This window comes from Carassius gibelio, chromosome B5 (genome assembly GCF_023724105.1).
Source record: "Carassius gibelio isolate Cgi1373 ecotype wild population from Czech Republic chromosome B5, carGib1.2-hapl.c, whole genome shotgun sequence".
In the NCBI taxonomy this organism is placed as follows: domain Eukaryota; kingdom Metazoa; phylum Chordata; class Actinopteri; order Cypriniformes; family Cyprinidae; genus Carassius; species Carassius gibelio.
The window spans coordinates 38,481,933-38,508,327 of record NC_068400.1 but is presented as its reverse complement, the minus strand read 5'-3'; the positions used below and the strand labels follow the sequence as shown (position 1 = coordinate 38,508,327).

General features: G+C 37.8%; 1 protein-coding gene and 1 long non-coding RNA gene across 5 annotated transcripts; one reads left to right on the top strand and one right to left on the bottom strand.

Moving 5' to 3' along the window:
• The first annotated feature begins 316 nt into the window (after positions 1-316).
• On the top strand, positions 317-12,350 carry LOC127957519 (uncharacterized). 4 transcript variants are annotated; one of them, XR_008153808.1, is made up of 4 exons: positions 317-2,540; positions 2,630-11,580; positions 11,755-11,956; positions 12,080-12,350. It is a non-coding gene; the product is annotated as an uncharacterized LOC127957519 (long non-coding RNA). The 4 variants fall into 4 exon arrangements; XR_008153809.1 differs by having other exon boundaries at positions 317-2,784; positions 3,232-11,580; XR_008153807.1 differs by having other exon boundaries at positions 317-4,298; positions 8,004-11,580.
• Positions 12,351-15,115: 2,765 nt separating this feature from the next.
• Positions 15,116-25,298, bottom strand: LOC127957518 (histo-blood group ABO system transferase-like). The gene is made up of 7 exons (XM_052556091.1): positions 25,139-25,298; positions 21,206-21,235; positions 21,056-21,091; positions 17,233-17,277; positions 16,661-16,693; positions 16,434-16,568; positions 15,116-16,285 (listed from the first exon to the last, which is right to left on the bottom strand). The coding sequence occupies exons 1-7, from the start codon at positions 25,195-25,197 to the stop codon at positions 15,595-15,597; spliced, it is 1,029 nt and encodes a 342-aa protein (XP_052412051.1). The 5' UTR covers positions 25,198-25,298; the 3' UTR covers positions 15,116-15,594.
• Between the last annotated feature and the right edge of the window lie 1,097 nt (positions 25,299-26,395).

Below are 26,395 nucleotides of genomic sequence, written 5' to 3'. Positions count from 1 at the left end.
TGTCTGAGAATGACCTGAGAGGGTCATTGGGCCATATAGTGGGGGGACAATGTCTGAGGATGATCTGAGGGGGTCACATAAGTCCTAAATGTGTGTGAGAGTGTTAGAGAGTGTTCCTTGTTATGTGTGGAAATTTACAGATGCTAAGACTTTGTAACCTTGAAGCAGCAGAGGTATATAAGGTGGAGGACTGCCCTCTTCCTGCGTCGGTTTCGCTCTGCAGGAACTCAGTGTTGCTGTAAGAATGTCTGACCTTCTTTGCAAAGAATAAAACCTTTCTTTTGAATTATTCCTGAGAATGAGTCTGTCTCTTATGATGATGAGAGTTGATTAAAAATTTTGCCACGACAATTTGGTGTCAGAACGTGGGATTCCTTGGATGTGTCTTCAGGACCTGTGAGCGGACGGTGACTGATCATCCTGAACAATAGAAGTTCAGCCCTAATCCTGATTAGATTTGAGGGAGAAAGGGACTGACCGCCGAGGCCCGGAGGGGATAACTGGAATCAGTGGTGACAGAAAGGGACAGAAAGGTTGTTGTGCAAGAATTGAGCCGTGAATTTTTGAATAGCGGAAGCAGATATTTCGAGAAAGGAGAACAATGCAGAAAGAATTAGCAACTAGAAAGGAGAGAGACAGTGAGCAGAGAGGAGGGGTCTAGGGCGAAGTCAGGGAAGTGAAAATTTTCTAACCACAAACACACACACATACACTGATGTACTTTCTGCTCTCTGCAATGAAGAAAAAAGCTTGCTTTACTTTGTGTATGTCTGATTCTGTTTATAAACATCCTGACAAATGTGCTATTATGTTTAAGAGTGAAGCTTTTATGAAAATGCATAAATATCCTATGCTAGTGGAGGGGATATTGATTGAGTTTTTAGCTGATATATATATATATATATATATATATAGCTGTACAGCCATGTGATTTGCAATGCCAACCACAATTAACAGGTGAAATTAATGAGTCAATATCTGCATCAGGGCACATAATTTGTGACAGGTTCACAGTGCCTCTGAATTTTAAACCAGAAAGGGGGTGAGGTGCTGAGACATGCTTTTCTCTACACCCCTGCATGTCCAGTGCCTTTGATGGGGAGAGATTTATTGTTCAAACTAAATTTGACACTGATTGCAGACTCTGGGGGTGTCCGAGTGGCAGAGAAAGAGCAGATTTGCTGTCTGCAAGCAGAACCAAAATATGAATGGCATATGAATGGCACATCATAAATTCTGATTGGGCTTGAATGATGTGTGAAACTGGCTAAAAATCGAACCAAACCATTTCACAGAGAAATCATGTTGCCTGACAAATTGCATTGCACGTCACATGTTGTAGTACAGCAAGATGACCAGTATGAAAAAGACTTTACGTTTTGAGATGAAGAAACTTTACGTTTTGAGAAAATGTTCTGTCAGTTTGCCTGACAGAAAAACAGCTTCAGTTTTACTCAATGGCAGAAGATTCTGTGCCTCGCTCTCCAAGGCCAGCAGACAGGGCCCAGATTAGAACTGTTTGTGAAAAGCTGTGTTTGTGTTACAGACAGAGACAGATAGGGGAGGGAGTGAAACACAGTGAGAGTCTGGGAGTGTTTATGACAGAGTGCAAGCATGAAATTGAGCTAGAGAGAGTTATGGGACCCATTGACAAAAGGAAAAGGGAAAATCATTGCATGACAGTCATTTGTGCCTCAGATATACATCCAGCACTAACAAAAGTGCCATCAGAGTTATGGGCAAAACACAAATATGAGGTGGGTTTGATAAAAGGATGTGAACCAGTTGTGGTCACCTCAAAATCTGATTACAGACCACGTCAGCGTCAATACCCTCTAAAACAAGAGGCACGATTCTTGGTATAAAACTGGTATTTGAGTCACTATTGAAAGAGGGAATAATGGTGCCATGCAATGATTCTCCAGTTCGTACTCCAATTTTTCCTGTAAAAAAAAATAATAATAAGGGACGAGGGTCAGCCCACAGAGTGGCGATTTGTACAGGATTTACAGGCTGTGAACGCTGCTGTCATGCAAAGAGCTAAGAGCAAAGAGTACCAAATCCATACACAATTTTATCACAAATACCACAAGATGCAACATTCATTTTTGAGCTACCCCTGAGAGCCTTGAGAGGCAAGGGGTTGAATTTATATGATAGGATTGAGTGGACATGAGAAAGTGGAAGAGGCATGTCTGAACATGAAAGTTCAGCTGTCTGTGTTAGCCAAAGCCAACTCTGGGCTTGCCGGCCCCAAATAAAACCTTTATTCAGATGGTTGATGAGAAAAATATATTTATGACTTCTGTGTTGTTGCAGCATCGTGGAGACAAATTGAGACCCGTGGCATATTTTTCCAGCAAACTGGACCCAGTTGCAGCAGGCCTGCCACACTGTCTGAGGGCCGTGGCAGCTGCTGAGAAGGCCGAGATGGCTTCTAGAGAATTCGTAGGTTACTCTGATCTGACATTGACGGTGTCTCACGCAGTGTCCATGATTTTGCAGGAACAGAAAACATCACACTTATCGACAGCATGATGGTTAAGATATCATACTATTTTGCTTGATATGCCTAACATCACTGTTAAGCGATGCACAACCTTGAATGTTGCTACTCTCCTTCCAACAGAGGAGGATGGGGAAGAGCATCATTGTTGTTTAACAGCACTTGAACAAGTGTGTACACCAAGTCCAAACCTGTCTGACGTGCCACTTGAAAATTGTGAAAATGTCCTCTTTGTGGATGGCTCAGCTTTTAAAGATCCACAAACAGGCCTGAATAAGGTTGGTTATGCAATAAAAACTGAATTTGACATTGTGGCCTCTGGCTCATTGCCATCAAATTATTCAGCACAAGCAGCTGAGCTTGTGGCATTAACAGAAGCATGCAAACTAATGACAGACAAATGTGTAACGATTTACACAGATTCACGCTATGCATTCGGGGTTACTCATGATTTTGGGGCGCTGTGGAAACACAGAAAGTTTTTAAAGTCAGATGGGCGACCAATATTAAATGCACCCCTCGTGGCAGATTTGCTAGATGCTATTTTGCTGCCAGAAAAGATAGCAATTTGTAAATGCACAGCGCATACTAATAACAAAGATTATGTATCTACAGGAAACGTCAGAGCAGATGCAGCGGCGAATGCTGCGGCATCTCAGCAGACAAAATCATCAGAGTGTACTTTGTTATCTGAAAATAACCCTGACAATTTTTCATCTTTACAGGGCATGCAGACATTTGCGACAGGACAGGAGAGAGAGAAATCGAAGCAGTGTGGCTGTGAAGTGGTGAATGGAGTATGGATGAGCAAAGATGGCAAGCCTTGTTTACCTAAACACTTCTTTCCTCACTATGCTAAGTCGATGCATGGGAAAGACCACGCATCGAAAGGGGGAATTGAAATATGCAAATTAAAGAATTGTGGTTACAAAGGGGTTCAAAATTTATGCTAATTTTTTTTGAAAAAGATGTGTCATTTTTTAATACACACAATGTGGCAAGAGGCATAAAATGTCTCAGGTATCCCAGACAGCCCTGATGGATTTCATTGAACTCTTCCCATGTGAAGGGAAGGAAAAATGGTTTGGTATTTGTGGACATGTGGTCCAAATGGGTAGAGGTCTGCCCAATGTCCAAACAGGATGCAGCAGCAGTAGTAAGGGCTCTGCTGACTGAAATACTCCCGAGATGGGGAAATTCCACGAAAAAGCAGTTCGGGCAATGAAACACATTTTGTGCAGGGGCAATAAAAATCTAATTGGCTAAGTGTTGTGAGAGAACTGAACTCACATGGTTTAAGGTGCTCCCAATCATTCTCATGTACATGTGAATGAGAAATCGATCCAGAGTAAACCTGAGCCCTTTTGAAATTCTCTTTGGCTACCCACCATTTGTGAGTATTAAAGGGGTTAAACAACAGCTACCATCGACAGAGGTGTGTGAGCATGACATGTTGAGTTATTGCAAGGTAATGTCTTTTCTGTTGTCTAATGTCTGTGTTCAGGTGAAAGCTGCTCAGGAGATGGTTGCTGAAACACCACTGCACAACCTGAAACCTGGAGATTTCATGGTGGTACGAGATCTGAGGAGAAAGAGCTGGAAGGCGAAAAGGTGGCTGGGACCGTTCCAGGTGCTTCTGACCACTCAAACGGCTGTGAAAATAGCAGAGAGAGCAACGTGGATCCAGGCTAGCCACTGCAGAAAGGTCCCACAGAAGGAGTGGAGACACACACGTCAACAAGGCCAGAATCCAGCCTAAACATCAAGCGTCCTTATCAGCGGGAAGAGCAAGGTGAAGACTCAAAAACAGCATCGAAGTAGTCTGCGCACAAGTGAAAATATAAATATGAGCATCATAGTTGGATACATCATGTTTACATTTACATTTACATTTATTCATTTAGCAGACGCTTTTATCCAAAGCGACTTACAGATGAAGACGTTGGAAGCAATCAAAAACAACAACAAAAAAGCAATGATATATAAGTGCTATAACAAGTCTCAGTTAGGTTAACACAGTACACGTAGCATGGGATTTTAAATATTATAATAAATAAAAAGAAAACAGATAGAATAAAAAAAAAAAAAAAAAAAGAATAGAGCAAGCTAGTTAGAGGTCTTTGCACATACACACACACATACATATACAATTGCATAATAAATGAAAAGAAAATAGAATACAAAAAGATTAGAAAGGTAGTTAGATTTTTTAAAGAATAGAATTAGAATAGGGAGTGTTAAAGTTAGATGGTCAAATAAAGATGGAAGAGATTCTTGAAGATGGCTAAGGACTCAGCTGCTCGGATTGAGTTGGGAAGTTCATTCCACCAGAAGGGAACTTAACTTAAAAGTCCGTAAAAGTGACTTTGTGCTTCTTTGGGATGGCACAATCAAGCGACGTTCACTTGCAAAACGCTAGTTTCTAGAGGGCACATAAGTCCGAAGTAACAAATTTAGGTAAATGGGTGCAGAGCCAGTGGTAGTTTTGTAGGCAAACATCAATGCCTTGAATTTTATGCGATCAGCTATTGGAATCCAGTGCAAATTGATAAACAGAGGTGTGACGTGTATTCTTTTTGGCTCATTAAAAATTAATCTTGCTGCAGCGTTCTGAATTAATTGTAAAGGTTTGATAGAATTGGCTGGAAGACCTGCCAAGAGGGCATTGCAATAATTCAGCCTGGACAGAACAAGACCTTGAACAAGGAGTTGTGCATCATGATCCGAAAGAAAGGGTTTGATCTTCTTGATGTTGAATAAAGCAAATCTGCAGGATCGGACAGTTTTAGCAATGTGGTCTGAGAAAGTCAGCTGATCATCAATCATAACCAAGGTTTCTAGCTGTTTTTGAAGGAGTTATGGTTGATGTGCCTAACTTGATGGTGAAATTGTGATGGAACGATGGGTTTGCTGGAATCACAAGCAGTTCTGTCTTGGCAAGGTTGAGTGGAAGGTGATGGTCCATCATCCAGGAAGAAGTGTCAGTTAGACAAGCTGAGATCCGAATAGCTACCGTCGGATCATCAGGATGGAATGAGAGGTAGAGTTGAGTGTCATCAGCATAGCAGTGGTATGAAAAGCCATGTTTCTGAATGACAGAACCTAATGATGCCATGTAGACAAAGAAGAGAAGTGGTCCAAGAACTGAGCCCTGAGGCACCCCAGTAGTTAGATGTTGAGACTTGGACACCTCACCTCTCCAAGATACTTTGAAGGACCTATCTGATAGGTAAGACTCAAACCATTGAAGTGTGGTTCCTGAGATGCCACTTGCCAGTAGGGTTGATAGGAGGATCTGGTGGTGAACCGTATCAAAAGCAGCAGACAGATCAAGCAGGACAAGTACTGAAGATTTGGATTCTGCTCTTGCCAGTCTTAGAGCTTCAATAACTGAGAGCAAGGCCGTCTCAGTAGAATGTCCACTTCTGAAGCCAGATTGGTTGCTGTCAAGGAGATTGTTGTGTGTGAGAAATGTTGTTTGAACACAGCTCGTTCAAGTGTTTTTGCAATAAAAGGAAGAAGGGAAACTGGTCTGTAGTTCTCTAAAAGAGATGGGTTGAGGTTGGGTTTCTTAAGTAGTGGAGTTATACGTGCCTGTCTAAATGATGAAGGAAAAACACCAGTGTGGAGGGAAGTGTTGATGATGTGAGTGAGTGCAGGTACAACTGCAGGAGAAATGGCTTGAAGGAGGTGAGATGGAATAGGATCAAGCGGGCAAGTTGTAGGGTGATTAGAAAGGATGAGTTTTGAGACTTCTGCCTCAGAGAGTGAAGAGAAGGATGTAAATGAGTGTAAGTTTGCTGGTGATATGAGTTTGACTGATTGTGGTGTGGAAAATTGTGCACTAATGTGTTTAATTTTATTAATGAAAAACGTTGCAAAGGCATCAGCTATTAGAGATGAAGCAGGAGGGGGAGGAGGACAAAGAAGTGAGGAAAATGTTTTAAAAAGCATGCGAGAGTTAGATGAATTGTTAATTTTGTTATGGTAGTATGTCATTTTAGCAGAGGAGACATTAGCAGAGAAAGTAGATAGGAGTGACTGATACACAATAAGGTCAGTAGTATTTTTGGACTTGTGCCACACCCAGAAGCTCTAAGCTTAGAACGGTGTTCGCGTAGAACATAACATAACCAAGGGTGCAGAAGGGGTGTTACGGGCTGGCCTGGAAGATAAGGGGCAAACAGTGTCTAAACAAGATGTAAGAGTGGAGCAGAAAGTATCAGTAGCACTGTTCGCGTCCAAAGATGCAAACAGTTTAGGGGAAGATGAAACAATTGCAGATAGGTGATGTGTCAGGGATCATGTTGAGGTTAAGAGTGAGGAGGAAGTGATCCGACGTGTGCAGTGGAGTAACCAGAACATGATCAGTAGAGCAGTTTCGTGTATAAATAAGGTCCAGTTGGTTGCCTGACTTGTGAGTAGCAGTAGTTGACACTCGGCTGAAATCAAAAGAGGCAAGCAGTGAAAAATGTAAGAGGTTTTTAATGACAGACTAAATGGTTTAGATTGTTTAAAACAATTGAGTTTATGCATTTCTCTTGAATGTGTGTACGATAACCGTTGCATATATGAAGCAGAAGAAATACATAAACTCATTGTGGTTGATGTTAAACAATAAAAAAAATATTATTTATACATCATAACTTACTTTCTTTTCAAAACACAATAAACATTCTTATGACTTTTTTAACTACGAACAACGGGTTTGGTTGGAAAATAAAAAATAAATAAAAACATATTATGTTTCTTAGTTAGAATGCTTATAGTTTGTAGTAAAATCACATACAGTATATAAGCGAAAACATTTTATGCTTTAGTGATCAATGAATGATAAAAAGGGGGAAATTGTGGTGGAAAATTCATTGAACATTGCTTCTGTATGCCTATATATGCATGTGTTTTCTTTCAATTGCTGTGTGGGTTCAGAAGGGTGACACCTGGGGGGAAAACAGATGTCTGAGAATGACCTGAGAGGGTCACTGGGCCATATAGTGGGGGGACAATGTCCGAGGATGATCTTAGGGGGTCACCTAAGTCCTAAATGTGTGTGAAACAGCCCATAGAGAGTGTTCCTTGTTATGTGTGGAAATTTACAGCTGCTAAGACTTTGTAACCTTGAAGCAGCAGAGGTATATAAGGTGGAGGACTGCCCTCTTCCTGGGTCGGTTTCACTCTGCAGGAACTCAGTGTTGCTGTATGACTGTCTGACCTTCTTTGCAAAGAATAAAAGCTTTATTTTTAATTATACCTGAGAATGAGTCTGTCTCTTATGCTGATGAGAGTTGATTAAAAATTTTGCCACGGCAGACACAACGAAGCATATCATCAAGCAGTGGAAACACTGTGTCAACGGATCAAGACTGACTTTCCAGTCAGAGTGAACACCTCCAAAATCACGAAGAAGAGCAGGGGACAAAGTCTGTCTCAGGCTGATCCAGATGTTTGCTTTTACTGGTGCAGAAGGGACATTGAAAAATTTCACTGTGCACATTAGATCAACCAAACGGCGGCTGGACCAGAGAAAGCTGAGGCAGACTGACAACAGAGACTTTCACAGCAGAAGCTGGAGAAGAAGGGGGGAGTCGGGAGCAAAGTCCACCAAGGCCACGCAGCACAAACAGATAAGTCTGAAAACACACACATTTTCTCTAAAGCTCACTGCAATGAAGAAAGAATGCTTGCTCATGTTTCTGCTCACTGCAACGAAGAAAATATGCTTGCTCATATTTCCGCTCTTAGCAATGAAGAAAAATGCTTGCTTTAATACATGATCATATTGAAAGATTAGAAAATGATAAATCTTCTCTCGACAAGAACATAGGCACATAAATTAGCTTACAAACAAATGCCACATAGATTATGGGTTAATGGAGTTGAAAAACTAATTAGAAAGGATGAAATAGATCCAATTCCAAAAATTAAGTGGAAATTTAGTTTGGTCTATTACTGCATCTGGTTATATGGTCAGAGAAAATTTCACTGTACCATTGAGATGTAAAGATTAGAATGGCATGAACTTTAAGCATTGTTTACTAAAAAAACTTTTGTCAGAAAACTGCCTTCAAAATGAGTAAGAAAGAGATTTAATGTGAAACTGGGAAGTGGCCCAGTGCCAAATTCAAACTTCAGCTCAATCCAACAATGGCAGTTCTATATTTACCAGTGTAAACGGAAAGATGATGAATTATGTGAAAAGTTTGTCAAGGCTGCAAAAGACAGTTTCACCTAATTCTGAATTAAGCAATTCTCTGATTTACATTGCTCAGCACATATATCATTGGGAGAAGATTAAATTTTAGAACAAAAATGGTTTTATGTATAGAAACAACAGACCTGAAATAGTTAATTGAGACATAAAATAGATGCGCTGTTTCTGTTGATTTGAGAAACAGCAAATGTTGTTTGATTCTCTTCCACATGTTTCATTGTCCAAAAAAGAACAATGACCATAGGGAAGACATTGGTTTATTTGTAAAAATGTGTATTTTTCATGTGAATTGGGTGGAGACAGCAGAGGAAAATGTTGAATACAATCCAACACTGTCTGCATACCGAATGTGTTTGCACGGGACTGCTGTTAAAGCTGTACGTACAGTATGTGATTGATGACACAATGACAACAATCTTTCTCTCAGGAGAGAAAGCAGAGACTCACCCAGTGCTCAAAGAATTCCCTAAAACACTTTGGGCTTTATCTAAATTTGACTTGGGGCTTGTTAAAAATTGGGAACCAGTTCAAGTCAATCCAAAATCTGATTACAGACTCTGTGAACACCAGTTTTTGAATCATTAAGAGCAGCTGGGGTAATTGTGCTCTGTGAAAATTCTCCTGTGCATACACCTATTTTCACTGTTAAAAGATAAAGAAATATGCAAACAAGACACTGTAAAACTTTTAAAACTTTTGGCTGCTGAGGGTCATAAGCCAGTTTATTAAAACTGCAGTTTGTAAAAAGGGAGGAGACATTTTTTGGTCATCATCACTAAAAATGGCAAATTTTAATCTGAGAAACAAAAAGAGACAATTCAAAAGATTCTAAAGCCTATCATGAAAAAGCAACTAATGTCATTTTGGGGCATGTGTTCGTATTGTTGAACGTTCATTCCAAATTATGTTATCAAAGAATTGCCCCTGAGCGCTTTGGCTCATGGGAAGGGATTGCAACCCCATGACAAACTGACCTGGATTCCAGAAGCAGAGAGTGCATTTAAGAATATATTATTGCTACAAACATCACCAACCCTAGGACTCCCAGACCCAGAGAGAAATTTTGGACAAACTGTTGATAAGAGAATGGGTTTCTGACTTCTGTTCTGTTACAGGATCGTGGGGGAGACCTGTGGCCTATTTTTAGAGTTAGCTCGATCCGGTAACGGCAGGCAGTCCAAAATGCCTGAGTGCTGTTGAATATGCAGAAAAGGCTATTTTAGCTTCAAGGGAAATTGTGGGGTACTCTGATGTGACTTTGCTCAGGCCACGCACTGTCTCTGTGATTCTGTTGGAACAGAAAACATCCCATTTGTCAACGGCCAGGTGTCTCCGGTACAATGCAATTCTATTAGAAATGCCAAACATCACAATTAAATGATGCACAGTGTTAAATCCAGCTACACTGCTCCATACGAAGCAGGATGGGGAAGAACACAATTGTGTTGCCACATTTGAACAGGTCTGTCAACCAAGACCAGATTTTAAAAGACACCCCCTTAGAAATTGCTGACTTAATTTTATTAATTGATGGTTCGAGACCCCCCCCCCCCCAAAAAAAAACAGAGCAAGTTAAGCTGCAACCACTGCATATGCAACAATAAGATCTGGAGCGCTCCACGTTCATTGCTCTTCGCAAGCGGCTGAATTGATAGCATTGACGGAAGCTTGCAAAATTGCTGATGGACGAACAGTTACCATTTACACAAATTCTTGTTTCTCTTTTGGGGTTTGTCATGATTTTGGGGCATTGTGGAAACACAGGAAATTTCTAAAGTCTAATGGTAAGCCTGATTTAAATACAATTTGATAAAATAGCAGCATTGTTAGAAGCAATTTTGTTACCAAAGTTAGTTGCTATCTGCAAATGCGTCACACATTCCAAAAGTTATGATTTTGTGATTTTAGGTAACAAGTAAACTGATACCACAGCGAAAGACACAGCTATGAGAACAGAACCTTCTTTTACCTGTGTAACATTTAACAATGATTAATTCACACTCCCTTCTGATTATCTTACAGCTATGCAAGCTTTTGCCACACCAGACGACAAGAAACAATGGGTGAAGGCTGAGTGCAAGCTATCTTTGGCCGATTACTGAAGACAGACCATGTCTGCCAAAACACTTTTTCCCACACTATGCAAAACTTGTACATGGCCTAGATCACATGAGTAAAGGGGGAATGTTTGATTTGTTAAATTAATATTGTTCCATAAAGGGATTCACTTCCTTTGCAGACAGGTATTGTCACTCATGTATGATCTGTGCCACAAGCAAAGTGGACAGAGGACAAATGATGTCTCAAGCGGCACACCCAGTTCCAAATCAGAGAATTGATAATATAATGTACAATTGAAAGCATAACTGATAATGCAAATAAAATGATCAGTCAGATGTGACATAAAAGAGAAAATTAATGAAGTGTTGTGAGCAGACAGGACTGTTTTGGGTAAAAGAACTCCCCATTGTGTTCATGTACATGAGAATGGCAAAAAGAAGAGTATAACTTGAGTCCATTTGATATTTTGTTTGGTAGGCCAACTTCCAATGGAGTTGGACCAGAACCACAACCACTGTCCTCTACAGCCTTGTGTGAAGATGACATGCTGAAGTGTAGTAGAAAGTTGTCTCTTGTTCTCTCTCAGATATCTCAGCAGGTCAAGGATGCTCTGCCCAAGCCAGCGGAAGGAGTCTGGCATGATATCAGGTCTTGCTGATAACACAGAGGTTAAAGTGGCAGAGGGAGCTACGTGGATACACGCAAGTCACTGCAGGAAGGTTCGAGCACCACCAGAGGGCTACAGCTCAGTAAAGTGATTGACCAGCTGCCCCGTGCCAAGGGGGATGTCTGGCTGACTGAGGTGAACAGACATACAGTGGTGTATGAGTGATATAAAAGTTTCTATATACTCCACTTTTCACTGCCTGAACATCTACTTAATGTTTATTTTATTTTATTTTTTTTATATCTAAAGCATCCTTGTTTAATATCTGTCATGGTCTAAGCATTATCTGTTTCTGTTGTTCTGATGAAGGAAACTTGTTGGGGAGGATTCGATGTCTGTTGAGAACCATGTGAATGTGCTACAAAGTGAGTTTCAGAAAACACATCCAGACACCTCGACTGTCAAAGTCCACACGGCACAAAAAGTCTCCTGGAGATGTTGAGAAAGCATGGAAGGAATGTCTGTGGAGGATGTACTCAAAAAATACCCATACTTAAGTACACCTGCTGGAGTGAGTATAGAAAAAAAAAAAAATAAACTGCAAAATATCTTGTTTCAAATCTTTTCATTTGTTCTACTTATTGGATACTTCTTGTTTGAATCTCTCAACATTATTATTTTTTTTCTTGTGTAGGTATCGTTGACTGGCAGTCTGTCAGTCTAGATGTGAGGAAGACATGCAGAGTGGAGTTGGAACTCAGCAGATCTATCTATCTATCTATCTATCTATCTATCTATCTATCTATCTATCTATCTATCTATCTATCTATCTATCTATCTATCTATCTATCTATCTATCTATCTATCTATCTATCTATCTATCTATCTATCTATCTATCTATCTTTTACTTGAATTGGCAACTGAAACTGAAAGCTAAGTAAAAGTTTTAGTGGATAAAGCTGTATCTGTTTGCTTAATTGGTTAACTTAATTGGTTAATGTCACTTAACTTAAGGTTACTATAAACTCTTCCGACTAATTTTTAAATTTGATAATTTGTGTGATCAAGAGACGTTTGGATCCTCAAAAATAATTGTAATTTGTTTTTGATTATTGATAAATCAAGACCCAAACTTGCTGTGGTGATGGCGTCAGTAACCCGCGCCATGCAAAAGTTTTGAAGGTACTTTTAAAAGTAATTGAAAATAATATTCTTAAAGGGACACTAAGTAGGAATTACTCCCATCTAGTGGTGAAATTGTATTTTGCATTCAAACTAATTTTGCTCTCCAGCGCCTCGCTTTTTCAAATGCGCGTTGCATCTACGGTAGGCGATATGTACCAAAAAGCTTTGACAGGATGTCTTCTAATAGCACTTCGTCGAGTTTTCCTTCAGGTGAACAGGTGTGTTATTTCAAACAAACTGCAACATGACAACTAACAAACGAATGTTACAGTATGAATTACTGACTGTGGAAAACATGAAATATTGTAATTATTAGTTATGTCTAATTTATTCGTTATATTTTCTGAATTATATGCATTGTTAGATATAAAAAAAATATTATAATATAGATTGTAACACTGACTTACCTGTCGAGAGGAAAACTGGCCACTTCAGTGTCTCTTTTGAAATCTTTTTCAAGCATTAGCTCTTTCCACCTAGAAAAAGCTTCCCCGACATTAACTCTTGTTTTCTGTAATCTACGGTCACGTTTCCTTTTACGTTCTATTTTTGACTGTTTTGGCGATGATGTTTTTTTCTCCTGTGGCGCGGCATATGTATGGTCCATAATAAGAATGCAATCCAGACTTTTAAACTTGCCGGTGCAGTTTCAAGCGCCTCTCACTGCTCTGCACCTGCGTTTCTGGCTCTGACCGAAAACGCGCTGTGGAAACGCGTTGTTTAGTACTTTTTGTCCCTCTCTGCTATTATAGTTTTGCAAGATGGCGGAACTACATGGAAGCCTCCGTCGACCTACCCGTCCCATGTATATAAAGATAATAAATTCTTCATTTACAAGGATTAGTTTAAACATTGGCATAGGTATTTGTACACCATTGAGGGCATATTTATGAATAAAAATATTGATTTTAGATAATAAAATACCTAAAAAGTTACTTATTGTCCCTTTAATATCATTAACAACGTTTTTACCTTTTAATAATTTAAGTTGGTTTTATAGGGTTATATTGAATGTATTGCTTCCTTTTAATCTGTAGGCGATTATGGCTTGCCAACATTTTTTTTTTTAACAGACAGCTTTCGCATTACCTTTTGGCACGCCACCACCTTTGGCACGCCCATTGCTCCAAGCTGCAGCTTCCCCACTAGCTTTTATGTGCCTCACATGTAGCTTTGTCTTTTGTTCATCACCACTCACCTCTACACCAACACAAACACAACTGTAAAGGGAGGGGCTTCACTTCTGTGGCTCTCAGCACATCTTAAAAATCAAGTTTAGCCACGTATGTTGGAATCTGTCGAAGACTGTGAGGAGATGGTGCTTTTCCAACAACAAAGAATGAGTAACTTACGCGTTATCTTAATCTTTTCGTGCTGGTTGTAATGGCAGCCACCTGCAGTTTTCTGTACTGCAGCTACCTCAGCAGTGTGCAATGATGCATGCAGAACCATGCAAATGATTTCAAGATAGGGCTGATCTGATAACGATATCGTCCCTTTGTGTAGGCCTACAATGACCGTCAAAATATTACAAATGTTATAACATTTTTTAGATGAGCCTTTGTCCTAAGATTTCTTTACTATTCGACTATTTTCTTCCCTCTTCAAGAAATAAATAAAAAAATAAATAATAAAAATTCCCTTCTTCCAAAACCTTTTTTCTGTCTTCAAAAACGTTTTTCTCTACAAGAAGCAACACAAGAAAACAGAAATAAGTTATATATACAAAGAAAAAAAAAGTGTATGAGTGTTTGCATCAGTGAAAGTAGGTCTATAAGTTCTTAGTATTCAATAGCATACAGTCAATATTCATACTGGTTTTCCCAAATGTTACTTGTTTTGTTTAAATTTGTTCAATATATAGTGGTGGAAAAAAAACAAGCAAAAAAATGTATAAAACTAAATTATAGTAATATCTTAAAAACCAACTTGCAATTTGACTCCATTAGTATTATACAAAAAAATTTGGTTTAGGAACACAATTGCATTTGCATAGACTTTGTATATTTAAATGAATTATATAGCATTAGAGATCTACAAATTCCGATGAACTGTATTATAGGTTAAAGTAATATAAAAATATTTCAATCAATATATATGGATTTATTTTTTTGTATTTATTCATTGATATATTTCAGAATTCATGCTTAATTCGTGTTACTTAAAATGTATCTAACCATTATGTTTTTTTTATACTGTTGAAAAATTGTTATGTTAAGTGTGTCATTGGCATCTATCCACCTTTTTCTTCAGCACAGAAGTAAGCCTATGGGTGAGACTTCCAGGTTCATTAGAAGCAAGGAGAATAACAACATGAAGTAAAGGGTAAAACGGTTTGCACTACATAACCAGTGTGCTCTAAAAAAAAAACATTAAAATAATATGATAAGACACACCAACTTTCAATATCAAGCAGCAAACAAATTGTTTTGTTAAGCTAAAAATAGCTGGACAGAGTGGACGCAGATGAGACCGGAAACCATACCCATAGAATACACAAATGACCCCGCCCATTTTTACGACAAGAAAAAGGTGAATACAATAGCCAGTAATGTGTTTATTTAAGTTAAAGTGTATATTCATAAACACATGTATTTATACAAATACAAACCAACTGAATTAAAACATTTCATAATTTATTTATATAAATGTATAAAATATTTGTAAATATGCGTATTGTGTGTGTTTATTCAAGATGAACTCATCCTTCATAAGGTAAAGAACACACTGTGAAAATGTAAAATTGGTATCTTTATTAATGACAGTGTCAAAGACAGTCAAAATTGAAATAAATTAATGGTTGGAATCAAACTTTGATGCCGGTCAACTCATAATTAGATTTTGAGACATTACCCTGGATTTCATAGAGCGGTATTTCACAAATATCTGTAAATGTCTCTTACTATCCAATTTGTTGGTGGCAGCTGTTGACTTCTCCGTAGTCAATATTACCTGTTTATAGATTCACAGTGTGGTAGGCCATGTCAAACCATGTCAGTGTAGCTCAATACTGGCAACAGGTGCTACTTGTTTGGACGAACTTCTGCATTGTTTTTAGCTACATGAGTGAAGCGAACTACTTTTATTTGGCCTGCCCCAGCATTGATGTCCCGCCACAGATATTCAGGTGAAAGCAGTTTACTGGGTTTGTTATAAAGGAAATACTTGTTCAAGTGAGACTCCTCGTGCCATATCGCCTCAATGGAGTTTGCAATATCAATGTTCATCTGCTCCCAGCAGGTTTTGGTGAGATGATGTACATCCTCCAGTGAGCCACCGAATGCAGCACCAGTAAAATAATAATCCCCCTCTTCAGCTGGAATATATGCTTGAGACTCTGGTCTACGCTCATATGTGAACTGATTCCTTGGAGCATCAAAGAACCAAGGATGTATCACACCTACCAGACGACCCAAAGACTCCACACTCCAGCGGCCATGGAACTTTGTATCAACGTCAAGGCAGAAAATATAGTCGGCCTCACTGGCCAGTTCATCCTTTATTAGTTTCTCCAGTATTTCCATCCTGCCCATACTGATATCCTGCCATCTGTTCATACTTGGAACCTTTCGAACTGTCAAACTATGATTTTCACTCATCTTAACTTCAGGAACTTCTTCTGGTTTATCTGTAAACAAGTAGTAATGGACTCGAAATCCAACAAAGTAATGCTCCTCTGCTGATTCCAGAAAATCTTTGAGAAAACGTGTGTATCTAACAAACAGAAAACAAATACAGGGATATGTGTTAGAATTAATTAATTTATCATTTAATCATTATTGTTTCCAGAAACAAAGAAAAACAAGCGGAGAAACAAATGAGAAATACTGATACAAGATAAGAGGTATCATGAGGTACTCACTTTCCCAAAGCGAAGACTGTGGTGGCTATGGTGAGATTCTGTTGTTTGAAGATAGAGTCGATCAGTGTGGGGTCAAAGGTTCCCTCCCAGATGATTGGGGCTAACCATGACGTTACAGGAGCAACATCTGTCCGACTTCATTAAAACACACAAACAGCGTTGTAATCATTCTATTCATCAGGACAAATGGGCTATTAAAGGGTTGATGCTAAAACCATAATACTCACCTTACCAGCGCACTGGGCTGGTTGTACACAAGCCTGCAATACATATGAATGAGCAGAAAGAACAACAGTCATTTTATCGGTTCATGGGATTAATGCAAATCGCAATTAATACATGGGTTTCCCAGTTTATCTATTTCCATCTCTCAGTAGTCATCTGATCAGAAAAAAAAAACATGAACCAAGAATGTTTTGTCTTATGTCATTAAAGGGTTAGTTCACACAAAAATCTAAATTATTTCACTAATAACTCACCCTCATGACCAAAATGTATTTTCGATGCTTAAAAAAATTCTAACTGACCCTCTGATGTCACATGGACTACTTTGATAATGTTTTTCTTACCTTTCTGGACATGGACAGTATACCGTACACACAGTTTCAATGGAGGGACTGAGAGCTCTCGGATTAAATCTAAAATATCTTAAACTGTGTTCAAAAGATGATCGGAGGTCTCACGGGTTTGGAATGACATGGGGATGAGTTATTAATGACATAATTAGATTTTTGGGTGAACTATCCCTTTATGTATCAACTTAAAAAAGTCTCTTTAAAGAAAATGAAGTTATACTTACCCCGGCGATGAGCGCAATGCAAAGTTTTCTGGCTTCCTAATTTTCCTGATAAAAAACAGTCAAATTCTTACTCATCTGAATTTAATCAAATGGTTTTAATTGTATTTTTTAAGTTGTTGTGTTAGCATGTACTGTATGTCAATGTTGGGAAAGCTACTCTGAAACTGTAGCTTGACCACAGTGATGGGCAGTAGCTAGTAGTTTTACTATATTTCTCAGTAGCGTTATGGTAGCGTTGCTGTTTCAAAGCTGTATATAACCTGCAAGTTCATGAAAATGTAAATTCTATGCTTGTACTGCCTTTGATGTGGCATTAATGAGAGAGAAAGAATATTCGCTGGTCAAAAACGTAGTATTTGAACTTGATTTTGGTGAAATTTTCATAACATAATGACACATGCAACGATGCAAATAAACGTAGGCTAAGTTATTTGTAGGCCTATACATCTACATGGTAACACTATAAAGTAAAATTTCATTAATGTAAGCTAATGTATTAAAGCTGCGGTAGCGAACTTTTGACGCTCTAGCGGTTAATAAACAGAACTGCTTGCGTCTTGAGGAAGAACATTGTAGCCGGAGCTACTTATCTCTGTTTATGTCTATGAAGAATCACAAAGGTACTGGGTTACTCCGCCGCGGTATCCCCGAAGCAATCTAAAATAGTCCGAATATAAACACTTATTATAGGTGCACCCTAGTGATTCAGGACAAGCTAAAAACACGGTTTGGAAAATGGATTCATGGTGAACTCGCTTATTATGTTCATTTTTCTACATTTTGAACACAAACAAAGTTACGGACCACAGCTCTGATTGGCTGTTTCTTACCGGGAGCGGATGAATTTCTGCAAATGGCAATAGGACCACTGGGAGGAGCCAGAGGAGCTTGATTTTTTTCACAGATTATCTATCTCATATTCTACTGTCAGGACATAATGACAGGTTTAATAAATATGTAAAAAATATTTTTTTTACAAAAGTTCCCTACAGCACCTTTAACTAACATGAGCATACAATGAACAATACATTTATTACAGTATTTATTCAGCTTTGTTAATGTTAGTTAATGAAAATACATCAGTTCATTTGTAGCTCATGTTAGTTCACAGTGCATAACTAATGTTAACAAACACACCTTTTGATTTTCATGATGCATTTGGAAATGTTGAAATTAACATGAATAAATTCTGCAGAAATGATTTTCAGTTAGATAATGCTAACTAAAGAACTCTGACTTTGCTCTCTCTAACGATCTGGTGCTTCTGAATCAGCTACTGTAGCTAAGTATGATTTGTTATTAGTTTAAGTATATGCTGTTGCATGTTCAAATGTGGAGTTTTGCACATTGAGTGTGTGTGTGTGTGAGAGAGAGAGCGAGAGTGAGACGGTCACACAGTGGAGTCAGCTGTCTTAACCGTCAGTTGCTTGTGTAAGGGAAACAGGTCAATTTAGCTCAAAGGGAATCATTTAAGATTTTAAAGGGAATTTGAACAGAATTACTGTTTCACGGCTGGTCACGGAGACGCCCTGCGATTCAGTGAACTAGCCGTTTAACATCAAATCTGCGCTGGATACTAATATCCAAACTATAGTGAAACACTATCAATTAGCACAGTAACAAGATCGGCAGTTTAAGACATTAACTTGTAAGCACAAAACACAAGATACTTCTCTTTTCAATATGAATAAGGCTTTATTAGATAAATCTAAGACATATAAACTAATCTAACACATAAACGCACGCACACACACATTCACACAAGTTGTAGGAAGGTCGAAAGTTAAGGAAAGATGAGTTTAAGAGAATGGAAATATGGAATCCCAAGTTAACAGCAATACGTTAAATTGCATAGACATGAACAACCATCAATCACGTAATTAGCGCTCGCATTGAGTTCCTCAATGGGGTTAAAATTATATTAGATACACCAGCACAACAAATATCTGGGAATACGTTGCCTTCGTTTGCTGTGAAAGGGACTCCAGTTGAAAGGGGTATCCCGGTGTCGCTGGTTGGCTGGAAGTTCAGTAGTGAAGTGACGTCTTGGGGAGCCCGTGCTTGGGCGTTGGCTGAAGCTGGAGTTGTGTGGCTGGTCGGAGTTCAAACGCGCAGACGAGGTCGAAGTTACAAAACTTAACTCAGAACACGAAACTCTCAAACGGAAAAGAAAAGAAATAAAGTTTGACGAGACTAGGTTGTGTTCCTTCTCATTGTGGCATAAGTAGCAGCAGGCAGGCACGCTGGAACCGCGCTCAAAGAACCATGATGACTAACCGCATGGCTAGATGCTACAAGCTAAAGCTAGGTAGCAAAGCTAAAAGCTAAGAGCAGGCATGACTGATAGCACGAGCAAGGCTGGAACTAAAAGCCGACATGGCTAATAGCAGCAGCTAGACTAGAACTAAAAGCAGACTAAAATTTAATCGTATCCAAAGTATTTAAACTTTCTTGTTGGCCACCCCTCAAATGTTGCCTTGACCAATCAGATATGTTCTTGGGGTGGGTATCATAAATCATTTGTTTATCTTACCAAGCATGTGGTTCTTGCCTCACAGGGTCTAATTTTGGACATGATTCCTATAACATGATTATGATATATTTTACAAATAAATGATTGTCAGGACAATATCAAGCAAGAAAATGCGATTATTTCAATACTAGACATGACTATGTATTCTATAGTTATCAAAAGACATACACAATAAGTGATTAAACATGATAGTCAAATGTGTGGGTTACACGTAAATGAATATGGAGTTAAGCAATGGAATGATTCATTCATAAGTCTTTTTTTGAGTTCATTCTGGTCCATATATAATGTATAAAAAGGGTTTCTTTGCCATTCTCTGGCAAAGGACTTTTCTGTGAAGACAAAGGTTTAAAGGAAGGCCCTTCCCCCTTAGGAATTTCAGTCTGGTTCTTCTGGGTGGGGGGAAGTCAATGCAAGTATTTAACTTGATCTCCTGGGTTTACATGTGATGTCCAGCGTTGCATTTCAATCACGAACAATAAATTTGACAATCTCTTCTTCGAATTAAAATTGTAAATAATTGTTCTATTGGTGTTAATGTTGAAAGCTGTTGTGTGAACAAGTTGGTTGGTTGGTTATCTTGCTTGGTTCTTGTGGCACTAGAACTGATTTATGACTTCCTGAGGAATTCAGCTCATGTTTCAATGCACACAGCTCTGATAGACTCTTTGATTTGTCTGATTCGACTCATTTCTGCTACACTTGTATACTGCAAACACATACAAGTTTCATCACTGTGTCTGTCATGCCACTCTGTTCCCCCTCGGGCTTGAACTGATGGTAAAACCAAGGACATTATTAACTGTCATTACATTTATTTTGAAAGAAGAAGCTTGCGACTATGGAAAGGGGCATTACATTTCTGATGAGTGCTTGTGGTGTTCGGCCAATCACAATGCACTAGGTCAGTTGGCCAATCAGAGCAGACTGCACTTGTTGGAAGGAGGGACTTTGTAGAAAATGACACGTTTGAGAGAGGCGGGCATAGAGGACCTACAATAATGTACAGTATTTTAAAATAATGTGTTTTTTGAACATTAAAGCAGGTCGACATATTCTGTTACACCACATACACAAAATAATGATCTTTAGAAAGCATCATATGACCCCTTAGCATCGCTACCGTAAAGCTACTGAAAAATTTAGTTAAGCTAGAAGTGTTACTTGTAGTTACTCCCCTACACTGTTGTATGTACACTTTCAGAAATAATACAAAAATTTTACCTTGAGACCTGAGAATTTGTTGTGCATATGTAGGTGTTTATGTATGTGCATTATATCATTACTTACTTGGTGATGACTTTTTCTATGATCTCCGGTTTGCAACTTAAAACAGTAAAAAAAAAAAAAAAAAATGTTAGCAATGCAAACTTTCCAAAATCAAGAGAATAACACATACACACCATCTGAACTGTGTTTGTCTAACTGCACTAAACTCACCTGTTCTGGTTGGTGTTCAGGTAAACGAGCCTGTGAAGAAAGACATATAACTTTATGAGGAGTGAACTGTTTAAAGATGTGTGACTGTTTGGGTTTCTCAGAGATCACATTTAAGTTTTATTTCTCATGTTTGTCATGTACACAGAAAATGCAGCATAATGAATTGAATCTATCTATCTATCATCAGACACTTCGACACATCTGCCATCTTGGAACGGTCTATATGCAGTGATGGGAATAACGGCGTTATAAATAACGGCGTTACTAACGGCATTACTTTTTCCAGTAACGAGTAATCTAATTGATTACTCTTCTCATCTTAATAACGCCGTTACCGTTACTGCCAAAAAATGCGGCGCGTTACTATAACAGATGATGAAGCTTTTCTTTTTTTTCATCAGACCAACTAGATCTCTGAGCGAGAGGCAAATACTTTTTTTTACTGTTCTTCCTTGGTTAGTGGGCAGAGCACGATACAAGCCCATAAATGCTGACGATTGGCTGAGGTAGAGTAAAATGTCATTGTAAGCCAATCAGAGGTAGAGTTGGGCGGGTGTTCGAAAGCACGCATAGTAGTGATGGGAATTCGGCTCTTTTGACTCAGCTCACTGAAAAGAGCCGGCTCTTTGGCTCACAAACGGCTCTTTAAATGACTTTGACTATAATATTTCAATTTTTATTACATAATTATTTAATTTCTATAGGCTAAATTTGAAAAAAAAAAATAGAGTCGGCTCTTCAGATATGCGAGCCAGCTCCCGAAGTTCAACTAAAAGAGCCGGCTCTTAGAGTCGGCTCATTCGCGAATCGCGAACGACTCATCAAAAGCTCATTCGCGAACGAGTCGATCCATCATCACTAACGCTCATTCGCGAACGACCCATCATCACTAACGCTCATGAATTGCGAACAACCCATCATAACGCATAGTCGGACAGGACAGGACACACAAGGAACAACACAAGCCAGTCAGTCAACGAGAGACAGGTATGGCGACGAGCCCAAATAATCCAACAGTAGCCTTCTCTAAATAGAAGTATACATTACTTTTTCCTTCAAGAAATTAAAGAAACAATAAAAGGAAATATCAAAAGTTCCCAAAAATCTATCGTGTTATTTGCATTGATCCACTATATAAACATAATATCTACATACATGGAATTTGATTGGAGGCTAGTCTCACTTCAGATGTGTGTACAATGTTTCATGTTTCTGTTAATAATGTATTGTATTAAGTGTCCATTTCATTATACTATTCAGATTTATCATAAATAATTGAACATGCACATGTATTTTAAGTTCCTTTAAAGAGGGGTAGAGGTGGGGTCACATTTGAGCATTTAAAATTTAATTTTACTTGAAAGTAACGCAATAGTTACTTTCTTAAGTAACTAGTTACTTTTAAAATTTGTAACTGAGTAACTAATTTAGTTACTTTTTGGAAGAAGTAACTAGTAACTGTAACTAATTACTTTTTAAAAGTAACTTGCCCAACACTGTCTATATGTCATCACTCACAATGAAACTCAATGAGTTTCATGATAGAACAACATTGCACAGAATACATTTTTATTCCTGAAGAAACTAGCCTTTCACAGGTAAAAATGTCTTGGTTTGTGTTTTTAATATGTATAATTAGTTTTTAAACTATAGTAGGCCTACATTTTAAATGCCTTGTGGGATTCCTCTTGTTGTATTGTGTTAGTTTAGCAAAAGCATTTTCTGAAGTCTACTGAAGATATAGATATTCTTACATGCATATGAAGTTCTCTAAAGTGTTCATGGACTGGCTTTGACATTCCAGTATGGTGGATCAAAATTTTTTTGTTATTAATTAACCAACGATAAATCAAATGTAAATAGAAATACATCATAATATTAGTTAATCTAACAAGGAACATACTGTAGATAACAGCCAGGGGAAAGAAAACCCAATTATAACCAAATAAATAGATGCAAAAAAATCATCATCATAATAAATCCGAAAACAAAATTAAGTAAACAAATGAATAAATGAATAAATAAATAAAAACAAAGCAATCATTTTACACACCTTAAAATGCGGCTTATTATTGGAGCATTTACACTTGTGGATATGGAATTTGGCTAGGAGAAGTAATATATTTATAAGATAGAGAGCTTGTATCTGAACAGAGGAAGTGGGCTGTTCACCAGAAAGAGTTTGGCCTGTCCGTTTTCCCAGATCTCATTGAAGATTGTGTGCTCTCATTTCTCATTATTCTTTAAGAAATCCTGTTGTACTTGTTTAATATTGCGTGCTCTTATCAGAGCCTTAGTGCTTCTTCAAGAGAGCCTGTTCTACCGGTTATAGTGATATTTATTTTTGTCTGCAGACTATTAAACCCTTAATTTCCCTTTCTTTTAACTGCTGTACATAGACTCTACATTGTAAATAAAATCTTGAAGAGTTTCTGTGTGTGTGTGAGCGCTGGGATTGCAGATAAACGTTTACTGATGTGTTCTCATTCCAGTTTAGTAGCATATGTTACTCCCCTGTCACCCTTAGACAAAAAGGGGATGTAACAAAAGTCCTTTCAAGGTATTCTAGATTCTTTGTAAACTATAGAGGGCATGCACGTGACGTCACCGTCAGCTGGAGTGCCTGCGGTTCTGCCTAATGAATGGCAAAAAGACTAAATGGCAGCATTGGTTTTCACACATCTAAAACAATAAAGAGCTTTGCGATTGACAGTACAAATAGATTTGACAAGAAATCTAAGGTATAATTTTACAGACTACCAAAAGCAGAAAAGAGAAGCAAATGGATCACTGCCATTCAAAGAAAGAAACTGACCAGCCAGCGACGCACGGCATTTAGAAAAATCAAACCATATTGTTATATGTCGTATTGACAATATTTGCCATCTAAATTATGCATGACTGGATGTTTCTAAATAAACACTACCTAACCTACGTTTTTGGGATCGGCGAAATGACAGTATATAGGCTATAACATGAATATAAGTGCTCAACCGGATTTAGACCAAACCTATTTTGTATTTAATAAATGTGTTCACAGGCAAATATGCTTTAAGTAGCCTATTTCCCGACGTCTAAATCAGGCATTCCTAAATGTCAAGAAACACGATTCCTAAGGAACACTATATATCGAGTCCAACAACCTTAAAAACGGATTATTCTGCGCTTGTTTTATTCACGTTTTTATATAGCTTCCCTGTTAAATGTTCCGGCGAGGAACATGTCTATTTATGACACATAAATTATTTCGTTTACTTAGGACACATTCTAAACAAATAGTCACTTGGCAAAAGCTAAGAAAAAGAAAGCTTGATTGATGGGTTTACCCAAGGGCTCATCTCGCCTCACTAACGTGTTTTTTTAACAAACACGAACCTGAACTAGTGTAACAAAATTCAATTTTTTTTTGTAACGCGGTTGTTTTCAGGTCAGTGTTACTAATGCATAAATATAAATATTCACACGTAGATGTTGCTGAAAAATCTGTAAATAAAACAAACGTAACAGAATGGAAAAATAGAACCACTACCAATGACAAAACTAGGCGGATATACAAAAAAAAAAAAAAAAAATGACTGACAGCCTGTCTTACATGTAACCGTGTATATATAAATATATATATATATATATATATATATATATATATATATATATACACACACACACACATATATATATATATATATATATATACACACACACACACATATATATATATATATATATATATATATATATATATATATATATATATATATATACACACACACACACACACACAAAGGGTCAGTGGCCCTTGGCTTGGTAAAACTAATTGAAGAACCCTGTTCTAGACAGTTATGAGTTTTCATTGATACTGCATTATTGTCACATCAATTCACAAACCAAACACCAAGGCAAACTATCTAATATTACTGAAAAGTAATTACATACCCACACAATACCATCCCAAAGAACGCAAGAATGATGAGAAAACTCTGACGAAGCACCATTATTCCCGGAATACTTCTGTCCTCACTGATGTCAAGTTTAAGATTGAAGCATTAGCTAGAGGAAAAAAGCCATATAGATATATATCAAGGAAGGAGGAGCATGTTGTCAAGGTGAGAGGGACATTTTCAAGTCAAATAGACACATTAGGGTGTGGCTCTGTAATGGGTGAGCACAACAATTGAAACTCAAAATGCAAAAAAAACAAAAAAATAAAAATAAACAACAACTTCCAAAACCGGATTGATGAGAACAGTATAATGAGCCTGAAACCTTTCAAATAATTCTTAGAACTCCTGTTTACTGTGGTGTATTTGAGCATGTAAGATGTGAAACTCATGAATACTCGTTTGAGATCTGGAACTTTGTAGTAAACAAAATAAAAGCAAAATGTGTGAATTGACTCAATAATGAACCTTGCTCATGACCGTGAAACCTCAACTTCAAATATCAACAATGGGAAGAAAAAGTTTGGAAACAATAGACAGAAGAAAACGAGCTTTAGAATAGAGGAACCAAAAAAAAAAAACAGTTACACCAGGTTTAACATATGAAAACAAGTAATTTATTTTTACTCTGAAACATCCTTGATATACTTATCTGGCCTGTTTGAGGAAAAACTCTCAGGATTTTTTTTTTTTTTTTTTTAAATTGGACCTTTAGGGGTAGAACATCTCGTCAGTGAGTCGGAAACCTTTTACATAAATACAACATTATTTTTGTTCTTCTGGGGAACATTATAAAAAAATGGTCACATGAGAACCCTGAGAAAATGTTACTAGATAAATGAGGTTGATGAAGAATCTTGTCCTACTACACTCTAAGAATAAGGTACTAAACTGCACCATTCAGAACTAACTGCTTTTATTACAGCTCAATATTACTGTAGGTTGTTTAATGTTTAATTACAGTATCTTCGGCCATCACTTGTTGACCTTTAACATGGAACCATCATGCTGATATTCACTCTGTTTCCATATACAATAGACCGAATGTCTTGTTTGATATAATTATACGTAACATTACACAAACATTTTGACACTGACAATACATTTGTAACAGGGTGGCGAGAGGAAAACAGTAAAAGTTCATGGCATATACTAAAAAGATGTGGTAACCTTCAATTGTATTTTCTAGAACATATTCTTCATCTATACCATTAACATGGCTTTTTTTTATATAAATCGTTAGGCTGATATT

What these genes read in the sequence shown, in the direction of transcription:
- LOC127957518 (XM_052556091.1), bottom strand. Translation starts at nt 25,197, where the DNA reads ATGGTGCTTCGTCAGAGTTTTCTCATCATTCTTGCGTTCTTTGGGATG. An exon ending in TTTGGGATGGTATTGTGTGG is followed by an intron (nt 21,236 to 25,138) that starts GTATGTAATTAC and finishes CTTTCTTCACAG; the next exon opens with GCTCGTTTACCTGAACACCA. An exon ending in CTGAACACCAACCAGAACAG is followed by an intron (nt 21,092 to 21,205) that starts GTGAGTTTAGTG and finishes TACTGTTTTAAG; the next exon opens with TTGCAAACCGGAGATCATAG.